This window comes from Diprion similis, chromosome 3 (genome assembly GCF_021155765.1).
Source record: "Diprion similis isolate iyDipSimi1 chromosome 3, iyDipSimi1.1, whole genome shotgun sequence".
In the NCBI taxonomy this organism is placed as follows: domain Eukaryota; kingdom Metazoa; phylum Arthropoda; class Insecta; order Hymenoptera; family Diprionidae; genus Diprion; species Diprion similis.
In genome coordinates this window covers 10,124,606-10,136,053 of record NC_060107.1, presented here as the reverse complement: position 1 = coordinate 10,136,053, position 11,448 = coordinate 10,124,606, and the positions used below count along the sequence as shown (strand labels likewise).

The 11,448-nt window shown below is 39.3% G+C and overlaps 1 protein-coding gene across 4 annotated transcripts in view; it reads right to left on the bottom strand.

Moving 5' to 3' along the window:
• Positions 1–4,918: 4,918 nt before the first annotated feature.
• LOC124404912 (secreted protein PRY1-like) overlaps positions 4,919–11,448 on the bottom strand; it is a 50,708-nt gene continuing 44,178 nt past the window's right edge. For 3 of the 4 annotated variants that reach the window (XM_046879402.1, XM_046879404.1, XM_046879405.1), the window contains 7 exons: positions 10,166–10,237; positions 9,044–9,239; positions 7,231–7,365; positions 6,392–6,543; positions 5,938–6,304; positions 5,351–5,540; positions 4,919–5,229 (listed from right to left, as the gene is read on the bottom strand). In XM_046879402.1, coding sequence (XP_046735358.1) covers positions 5,081–5,229; positions 5,351–5,540; positions 5,938–6,304; positions 6,392–6,543; positions 7,231–7,365; positions 9,044–9,239; positions 10,166–10,237 — 1,261 coding nt within the window. In that variant the 3' untranslated portion in view covers positions 4,919–5,080. The remainder of the gene's footprint in view (positions 5,230–5,350; positions 5,541–5,937; positions 6,305–6,391; positions 6,544–7,230; positions 7,366–9,043; positions 9,240–10,165; positions 10,238–11,448) is intronic. The other variant, XM_046879403.1, reaches the window with a different exon arrangement.

Below are 11,448 nucleotides of genomic sequence, written 5' to 3'. Positions count from 1 at the left end.
AAATTTCGACGACTTTGAAAAGTGCTGCAATTAATTCTTTAGAACACTATTCCGACGTAATTTTGCGAGAGAAATCGATTGATTGCAGTCCCAATGCGCTGCGAGCAACACCTGTAAAGTTACAGCCGAAAAACTGCAGATTTTCATCGCTATTTCTCTGCTGCTGGTCCTACGCTGTTTTTCATGTGTTTTCTGAGTTCCTGGGCGTCGAATTAGTCTAAAAAGCGTCATAATAATCGATTCCCAGACAAAGGATTTTTCGGCCAAAAAAAATCCAAGGCTAACCCCTTTGCATTTTTGGTGAAAATTTCGACGACTCTGAAAAGTGCTGCAATTAATTCTTTAGAACACTATTTCGACGTAATTTTGCGAGAGAAATCGATTGATCGCAGTCCCAATGCGCTGCGAGCAACACCTGTAAAGTTACAGCCGAAAAACTGCAGATTTTCATCGCCATTTCTCTGCTGCTGGTCCTACGCTGTTTTTCATGTGTTTTCTGAGTTCCTGGGCGTCGAATTGGTCTAAAAAGCGTCATAATAATCGATTCCCAAACAAAAGATTTTTCGGCCAAAAAAAATCCAAGGCTAACCCCTTTGCATTTTTGGTGAAAATTTCGACGACTCTGAAAAGTGCTGCAATTCATTCTTCAGAACACTATTCCGACGTAATTTTGCGAGAGAAATCGATTGATCGCAGTCCCAATGCGCTGCGAGCAACACCTGTGAAGTTACAGCCGAAAAACTGCAGATTTTCATCGCCATTTCTCTGCTGCTGGTCCTACGCTGTTTTTTATGTGTTTTCTGAGTTCCTGGGCGTCGAATTAGTCTAAAAAGCGTCATAATAATCGATTCCCAGACAAAAGATTTTTCGGCCAAAAAAAATCCAAGGCTAACCCCTTTGCATTTTTGGTGAAAATTTCGACGACTTTGAAAAGTGCTGCAATTAATTCTTTAGAACACTATTCCGACGTAATTTTGCGAGAGAAATCGATTGATCGCAGTCCCAATGCGCTGCGAGCAACACCTGTAAAGTTACAGCCGAAAAACTGCAGATTTTCATCGCCATTTCTCTGCTGCTGGTCCTACGCTGTTTTTCATGTGTTTTCTGAGTTCCTGGGCGTCGAATTGGTCTAAAAAGCGTCATAATAATCGATTCCCAGACAAAAGATTTTTCGGCCAAAAAAAATCCAAGGCTAACCCCTTTGCATTTTTGGTGAAAATTTCGACGACTGTGAAAAGTGCTGCAATTAATTCTTTAGAACACTATTCCGACGTAATTTTGCGAGAGAAATCGATTGATCGCAGTCCCAATGCGCTGCGAGCAACACCTGTAAAGTTACAGCCGAAAAACTGCAGATTTTCATCGCTATTTCTCTGCTGCTGGTCCTACGCTGTTTTTCATGTGTTTTCTGAGTTCCTGGGCGTCGAATTGGTCTAAAAAGCGTCATAATAATCGATTCCCAGACAAAAGATTTTTCGGCCAAAAAAAATCCAAGGCTAACCCCTTTGCATTTTTGGTGAAAATTTCGACGACTGTGAAAAGTGCTGCAATTAATTCTTTAGAACACTATTCCGACGTAATTTTGCGAGAGAAATCGATTGATCGCAGTCCCAATGCGCTGCGAGCAACACCTGTAAAGTTACAGCCGAAAAACTGCAGATTTTCATCGCCATTTCTCTGCTGCTGGTCCTACGCTGTTTTTCATGTGTTTTCTGAGTTCCTGGGCGTCGAATTGGTCTAAAAAGCGTCATAATAATCGATTCCCAGACAAAAGATTTTTCGGCCAAAAAAAATCCAAGGCTAACCCCTTTGCATTTTTGGTGAAAATTTCGACGACTGTGAAAAGTGCTGCAATTAATTCTTTAGAACACTATTCCGACGTAATTTTGCGAGAGAAATCGATTGATCGCAGTCCCAATGCGCTGCGAGCAACACCTGTAAAGTTACAGCCGAAAAACTGCAGATTTTCATCGCCATTTCTCTGCTGCTGGTCCTACGCTGTTTTTCATGTGTTTTCTGAGTTCCTGGGCGTCGAATTAGTCTAAAAAGCGTCATAATAATCGATTCCCAGACAAAAGATTTTTCAGCCAAAAAAAATCCAAGGCTAACCCCTTTGCATTTTTGGTGAAAATTTCGACGACTTTGAAAAGTGCTGCAATTAATTCTTTAGAACACTATTCCGACGTAATTTTGCGAGAGAAATCGATTGATCGCAGTCCCAATGCGCTGCGAGCAACACCTGTAAAGTTACAGCCGAAAAACTGCAGATTTTCATCGCCATTTCTCTGCTGCTGGTCCTACGCTGTTTTTCATGTGTTTTCTGAGTTCCTGGGCGTCGAATTAGTCTAAAAAGCGTCATAATAATCGATTCCCAGACAAAAGATTTTTCGGCCAAAAAAAATCCAAGGCTAACCCCTTTGCATTTTTGGTGAAAATTTCGACGACTGTGAAAACCGCTGCAATTAATTCTTTAGAACACTATTCCGACGTAATTTTGCGAGAGAAATCGATTGATCGCAGTCCCAATGCGCTGCGAGCAACGGATCAAGAGTTAAAGCCAAAAAACTGAAGATTTTCATCGCTATTTCTTCGCTGTCGATCCTACGCTCTTTTTCATGTGTTTTCTGAGTTCCTGGGGGTCCAATTACTCTAGAAATGGTCATGCAAATCGATTCTAAGACGAGAAATTTTTGGCTCCGAAAATGAGCAAAGAAGTAAGGCTAACCCCTTTGGATTTTTGGCGAAAATTTCGACGATTCTGAAAAGCGCTGCAATTAATTGGTTGAGGCACTATTCCGACGTCATTTTGCGAGAGGAATCGTCTAAGCGCAGTCCCAATACGCTGCGAGCAACGGATCAAAAGTTACAGCCAAAAAACTGAAGATTTTCATCGTTATTTCTTCGCTGTTGATCCTACGCTCTTTTTCATGTGTTTTCTGAGTTCCTGGGGGTCCAATTACTCTAGAAATGGTCATGCAAATCGATTCTAAGACGAGAAATTTTTGGCTCCGAAAATCAGCAAAAAAGTAGGGCTAACCCCTTTGGATTTTTGGCGAAAATTTCGACGATTCTGAGAAGTGCTGCAATCAATTCGTTGAGGCATTATTTCGACGTAATTTTGCGAGAGGAATCGATTAAGCGCAGTCTTAATACGCTGCGAGCAACGGATCAAAAGTTACAGCCAAAAAACTGAAGATTTTCATTGCCATTTCTTCGCTGTTGATCCTACGCTCTTTTTCATGTGTTTTCTGAGTTCCTGGGGGTCCAATTACTCTAGAAATGGTCGTGCAAATCGTTTCTGAGACGAGAAATTTTTGGCTCCGAAAATGAGCAAAAAAGTAAGGCTAACCCCTTTGGATTTTTGGCGAAAATTTCGACGATTCTGAGAAGTGCTGCAATCAATTCGTTGAGGCACTATTCCGACGTAATTTTGCGAGAGGAATCGATTAAGCGTAATCCCAATACGCTGCGAGCAACGGATCAAAAGTTACAGCCAAAAAACTGAAGATTTTCATCGCCATTTCTTCGCTGTTGATCCTACGCTCTTTTTCATGTGTTTTCTGAGTTCCTGGGGGTCCAATTACTCTAGAAATGGTCATACAAATCGATTCTAAGACGAGAAATTTTTGGCTCCGAAAATGAGCAAAAAAGTAAGGCTAACCCCTTTGGATTTTTGGCAAAAATTTCGACGATTCTGAAAAGCGCTGCAATCAATTGGTTGAGGCACTATTCCGACGTAATTTTGCGAGAGGAATCGATTAAGCGCAGTCCCAATACGCTGCGAGCAACGGATCAAAAGTTACAGCCAAAAAACTGAAGATTTTCATCGCCATTTCTTCGCTGTTGATCCTACGCTCTTTTTCATGTGTTTTCTGAGTTCCTGGGGGTCCAATTACTCTAGAAATGGTCATCCAAATCGATTCCAAGACGAGAAATTTTTGGCTCCGAAAATGAGCAGAAAAGTAAGGCTAACCCCTTTGGATTTTTGGCGAAAATTTCGACGATTCTGAAAAGCGCTGCAATCAATTCGTTGAGGCACTATTCCGACGTGATTTTGCGAGAGGATTCGATTAAGCGTAGTCTCAATACGCCGCGAGCAACGGATTAAAAGTTACAGCCAAAAAACCGAAGATTTTCATCGCCATTTCTTCGCTGTTGATTCAAGACGAGAAATTTTTGGCTCCGAAGATGATCAAAAAAGTAAGCCTAACCCCTTTGGATTTTCGGCGAAAATTTCGACGATTCTGAAAAGCGCTGCAATCAATTTGTCGAGGCCCTATTCCGACCTAATTCCGCGAGAGGAATCGAGTAAGCGCAATCCCAATACGCTGCGAGCAACGGATCAAAAGTTACAGCCAAAAAACTGGAGATTTTCATCGCTATCACTTTGCTGTTGATTTGACGCTCTTTTTCATGTGTCTTTTGAGTTCCTGCGCGTCTAATTAGTCGGAAAACGGTTATACTACTTGATTCATAGACAAAAAAGATTTTCCCGAAATCGGAGCCAAGTGAAGACCAAAGTCACTTAATAGCAGGCGCTGTAATTGCAGATAGGATTATTTCTTTACGTGTAAATAATTGTTTCTCTCCAGGAACCGAGCTCGTCATTACGAATTTTGAGCAAGAGGTGAAACAAATTTCCATCTTGTCTAAATCTTTTCCACGATAATTCCTCTCAATGTTGTCAAACAATAGTAACCTCAGATCCCTCTCACACAGAATTCATTCTAATGAATTGACAGTAATTTCCATATATTCGTCTCATGTGTCATGTACTTTGCACATTCGAAGTACGTACCATGATTTATCACCTAAGTCTGTGCCGGTCAATCTGAGCATAGCGAGTGGCAAGAGCTAAGAACTACTACTTCCTTCTTACAGCTAATCAAGTACCTCGTGACGTGTATAATATATATTCGTATGGAATGTTTATTATGTTCATATATGGTCTTTACATGCATATGTGTATAACATCTACGTACAATATATATATATAAATATATATAAATACAGGCTTAGGTACACTATTAACAAGTTGCGTCCTTTCGGTCTACGCGGAACGTGGAACGCTTATCAATTTTCACTTCGGCTTCAGCACGTTTTCGGTGAACTGGCCAACGATGTTACCCCGGGGATGATAGCAGGCCACTATAACACAGGTACCATTCCTCCGAGCCATTGCTATTCCCATGTCCGTCGTGTTGCGCCATACTATTTGTGTGAAGTGACCTGAAAGCGATGAAAGGAAACGGATTAGAAATTCAGAACCAATAATCAGAGTTCTTACAAACGAATATCCGATGTAAGCGACTATAAAATATCACGGCCAACGCGACAGTTGACAACTTACACGTGTTGAGGACTCTCGGCTCCGATCCGTACTTGTGATCCTTTTTCTCCAAGTACCACTTCGAAACCACCTCCCTCGCAGAGACAACGAGTTTCGGGTCCGAACTGTGCATTGAGTAAATATTTTCACCGTACGGTGACGTGGATTGGTGAACCAGTTTGTTCGTTTGTAGGAGAGTTTCCGCCCAGGCCTAGTCAAAATAGAAAAAAAATATGGTCACATAGTCTGGAACGAACTACAATCGTGGTGAGTTCATTTCAATTATTATATAACAATCAAGTAATGCACTTTTTGGGTCGATTTCCGGATCGAACATGGCAAAAATTGTCAAAAGTCATGTTTGATACCGGTGTGGGCACCAGGTGCCCTTAGCTCCTAAATTTGAATCCCATAGTAACGTCTTCCCCGAGACTAAATTCTGCATCGAACATGGCAAAAATTTTCCAAAGTCATGTTCGATACTGGTTTATAGCCTATAAGTACGCTCAACTCCTTAACTTGAATACCACAGAAGTGTCATTGAAAACTACGTTTCTAGTCAAACATGGGAAAAATTGATAAGATCGAATAACACAGTAAATTCTTACCCGAGCAGCAGCTGTCAGTTCAGAGTTCAGCTTGAGGTCAGGAACTCTGTGTCTTCTACGATACTCGTTGTGGACCAATAGCGCTTCCTGCTGCCAAGACGTCTCGTTTATGAGGTTCACTTGAGCGTTAACGGTGCCAAGTTTCCTCGGTGAACAAACTCCACCGGGGGGTGAAACGTTCTCGGTAAAACTGCCCAAGAAATTTCCAGCCGGATTGTAATTGCACACGACGTAAATCTCCCCGTTACGATTACGAGCCATCCCGATTCCCAGCTCTGAACTATCTCGCCATACGACTTGCGTGAAGTGGCCCGTCTTCAGGGTCGTTGGCTCCTTTCCGTATTGATGTTGCGCCTCTTCGGCGTACCTGTGAGGAAAATTTTGATTAAAAATTTATTTGCATCGCCAAATTACATTGTTTCATTCAAATTTTGGCAAGTAATTAGGTTCGCACCATTCGTTAACCGGTTCCTCTCCGCTCACAATGTTCTTTGGATTTGAACTCCACATGCAGAATAAATTTTCCCCGTAGTCGATGTTCGTTCTGTGTTCTAGCCGGCCTTTAACTGCCAGAATGTTCGCCCAGTCCTGGCTCGATTTACACATCTGTAAATAAATGTTTCCGTCATTGACTGATTCGTTCATTTGAAAAATTTTTCCTCGGTGAAATCAGTAGTGAAATGATCAATTGAATATATTCCGCGCAGTTAGGAACAAAAGTAAAGCAACAACAATAATAATAATGAAGAAAAAGCTTCGGACAGGAGATTCGAAGTATTACAAAACGAAAAATAATAATAATACATAAATAAATAGATAAATACAATGAGTTTGAAAAGCAATGATTGAATTTCGGATTACAGAAGACAATGAAGTGAAGAAATATTTCATCAAATTGATGATATTTCAAAAGATTTGAAATTGCTCAGCCGTTCCAGTGAAATGAAGATCAGATTAATAACGTTACAAACCGGAAATTCTGGAATGTAATATCGCAGTTATATAAGAAGTGAACAAGCTGTTGCAAAAGTTGCATCAGGAATGTTGACTATGATTTTTTTTTCACGATCGATTTTGATCAGTATATAAATAGAGCATCAATCGAGGTGAATTAATTAGTGCTAATAGCCCAGTAATTAACGTAGCAATTAGCGCTGTCCTCGGCTGACCACACGGAGGATAACAAGAGGAGGAAAAAGAAAATGAAGAAAGACACAAAAACTCGTTTAAGGTGGACAACAGAATACCGACTAAAATGGGATTAACTGTAAGTATACTGAGCAATGCTTTGACCTGTTTGTTGATTCGCAGAGGAGGAACGCCGTGTCGGGCACGATAAACGTTGTGGGCTTCGAGACAAGCGTCGAGGAATTCCTTCGATGGACCCGATCTGCGCAGAGATGTTTTACGGCTGTCAGTCTTTGTAATCTACAACAAGACAAAAAGGGGAAAAAAACGTGAGGCACAATTTTCTTTCGGTCGAAATATTTTTCACATTGTCGGAACGCAAATTTTGTAGGATTGATTTTAAAAGAAAAAAAAACTAATAAAAACAAATCTGAGGCAGAAGAGAAGACGGATAATCCTATATACTTTGCCATTTTACCAATACTATCAATACAAAAATGCTATGACACCAATTTCGAAAAATAAAAAAAAATAAAAAATGTATACAATAATACTTATAAATATGAATTTAAGTGTAACTAACGAGAAGCAATCTCCCATTTTTGAAATAGACGTAAACAGACGAAAGAACGTTGTTCAAAAGTGATTTTCAATCAGAATCAAACTCGGTTGTAGATCTAATCTTAAAAATAAAATATTACAATACAAATAACACAACATTTCACATGACGTGTGAGAATAAACCGCGTTTGTAGGTATTTAAAATGACGTTGCATCGATCATAGCCACGTAGATCCGGAGTATTGGATAACAAGTGAAAGAACAGTACACATGGTGTGTACCAATGACATCTGTCGATGACTCAAGTCGATTTCCTTTCGAAGGTATTAATAGCGGTAGGTAGTTACCCCGTTTGATCTCGGTCAACCGGTAGACCTGCAATCTTGATTTGCACGAATTACACCCAAAGGTGTATGTACACACGCCGTCACGATATCTGTCGCCCCTGGAATAGGCAACCGAAGTGACGAGTTCAATTTAGGTTGACGTCAGCTTGGGTAATGTAGGGATCGCTAACTACGAGCTTCATCGCTCGCTAGCCACGCATTTTGCGCGCACGAGAATTAGCGGATCCCTACATTACCTAAGCTATTGCCAACCTAAATTGAGCGTGTCATTTCACGTGCCTATTCTGGGAGCGAAAGATGTCGTGACGGAGGGTGTACATCGCGAGATTCTTCGACTGTGGTTCGTGTCTGCCGGAGTGTATTAGCCGTGTTTTAGGTCTGTTGAGTAATCCGAACCATCTACAGATTACACCCCGTTTTGCAGATGGCAAATGTTTCCTCACAAAAAAAGGGGACAGTAATATAAGGTACGCGAAGATCAGTTGTTAAAAAAAACATTTTTAAAGATAGTAACAATTTAAAGTCATGCGAAGTCAGATTTCTTACGTTCTTGATACATGATTATTTCCGCAAAAAACTTCAGTTCCTTATTGCAATCTGCTTCAGAAATAACGGATAAAAGTTTCAATCTTATAAAAATTTTCCTCAGACTTCTCATCACCAGAAAAAAAATTCATCTCCGACTTGATTTATTTAGATTTTTGGATCTTTTGAATTTTCCTAGCTCCCGGATCCACCGATTACAAGTCTTTTCGTTTTTTTCTAGTTTTCCTGGCTCATGCAGCTTATCTGAATTTTTTAAACGGCTCCGTCGATAAAGCAGCTACGGGCACGCTAACACGGCTTCTTGTGGCCTCAGGTGGACTTAAGACTGGACGAAAATCGGATTTTTATCCCTTATATGATTTAAAAAAGTTGTATAAAAAATCCCCCCCCCCCCCTCCCCCAAACTATTAGGACTTCAAGTACCGATTTTCAAAATTTCACCGAAGTCTTCCCTTGAATTTTTCCGTACAACCTTCTGGTCTTCCCTGACGTCACTTCCTACTTTATCAATTGATTGTATTTACCTCCGGTTTGCTGATTTGGGATGATGAATAGCGTGCCGAGTCGGGGGATGCCGAAGAGGACCTCGCGCTGCTGCAGGACATTCCATCGCTGCCAAGACTGCCGTGAAAACTTCCGTGAAACGAGCCTGACAGAGGTCCTGGTGAAGCCGGTGACGCCGTTGGCGGTGACTTTGATCGCACTGAGTCAGCTCGTGACCTGAAAATAAGGTTTCAGGTGTTAAAATTAGGTGGAAAACTCCGAAGCCCATTTGGGTGACCACAAGCCGGAAGCCAAGGCAGGTTATCGACGGCAAAGACTAATGACAATTATAATTACGAAACACGCTATGTGTATTCGAATGATGTTACAACTACAAATAGTTAGGCACACGAATACCGAATTCTATTCAAAACTCTCTATATCAACTATTGATCGTTAAATTCTATCTATAGGCGACAGTTTCATGCAAAACTATATCAGGTATATATTTATAAAGGATGCATTATCAGTTATTGGGGTAAAATTGGAAAGTTTTATATTTTATTACTTCTAATTAAACACGTGTAGGCTTATAGAGTTCTAGATCACATTGCCGATAATGTTTAATCTCATTTCCATTCATTTTATATTTCTTTATTATTCTTTTTGCGGCTATTGTAAACTGAATGCTGTGTTATTTATGTCCGCGACGTAAGTAATAACGAAGTATTCCATGCTCTAAGGTGATGTGTATCATTTATTTCCTTCTTTAAACCCGATATAATGTGTGTAATCCGAGGTCCGACTGGCTCGAGTATTTTCTTCAGTATGGTTTCAGATTTCTGTTCAACAAGCTCGTGATCGGAGCGAATGTCAGAATTTATTTATGCTTCCGTATACATTATACAATATTAGGTATACATTGTTCGCGGGTTTTGCAAATACAATATAATTGCAAGGTGCAAATTTTATACGCAGTACGAGTAGATCATAAAAGCTAATCGCGTGTGGGAATTGTTAAGATTGCAGAATTTATTTATGTTTTAAATTTTTAAAATTTTTTTATTACGATTCATCGCATTCGGTGTACAGTAGACTCGTATGTATAACGTATAATGCACGTGTAAGCTATAATTTTCTAATTCGTTATATGTAGTTAGTACCTTTCGGGTGACAACTGGTCAACAAAGCCAACAACCTTCTTTTTCGTTCCACTTCCGCTGAGGGAAGGCATGCTACAATAGGGCAGTCATGTTCACCTTTAAATCTCAAATATTTCACGACAGGATATAGTTATCACATAAAATTCACAAAAACAACTCCCTGAAATTCTACTCTCACCTTGTCTCTCTAAATCAATTTGGAAATTGAGTGCAAAAATCGTTAAATTTACCGCATATATGCAGCTGACCAAATGTGGTAATTTTTTTTCTGATTTCTATATTAATGCGGTTTCACTTGATAACACAAATTGTTGTTTTCAGCAGTTTTTTTTTGTTGAATCAACTGTTATTCCTTCGTATGAAAGGAAAGAATTCTACGCCATATTTGAACGTCGTATTTTGTAACGTAGAGGAATATGTTCACAGCATGTGTATGAAATTTAATATAATAATTGTGTTATTTTTTACCCTTTCAAACTCAGGTAATTTTGTACTCTCTACAAAAAGTGAATTTTATGGTTTGTATAATTAATTGTTCGTGTAAACGCTGTGTAACAAGACAGATCGTTCTACACTGGAATTTCTATTATCGATACTACGACTTTACCCCATTATATCTACAACATACTCAATCAAAAGACTTTTCTAGGTGCCTGCAATTACTCTAACTGGTAATTCAATTTCATCCAATAAATTACAGACGACATAGGAATTAAATCAGAATATTATACAGTAGGTTGGAGGAAAAAGGAATGTGTTACAAAAATTTTCTTCCCGATTTGTTTCGAAGAGTCACCATCTTTGACCAATAAAATCAGGCCAACTAAATAATCCAAATTTTGTATTTTACTTAAAAATCGTAGTTTGTTAATTTCTACATATCGATGATCGATAAGAAATTTGATCCGTTGTCAGGAAGCCCTGACCATAATTTGTTTTCAGAAAATTGTGCATTTCTGAAAAATAATGATCACAATGTAACAGAGTTGAATCTCTAGTAATTTTAGTACTGGTGAATTGAAATGATAAATATACTTGCAACACTAACAGGGAAAAAAATCTATCCACGTCAAGTAGATCATTCGCTAAGTCGATTAATTATAATCTGATCTCACAGTACTAACAACTAAAACCACAACAAGATAAAAAAAAAAGTAAAACCGTTAATAATGATAATAATGATAGTAGCAAGTTTGTAAAAATAGTTAATACAAAAACGCAAACAGACAGACTTTACAAAATCCAAATGAAAATTCTAATCTCACTAAAGTTACTCGATCGCG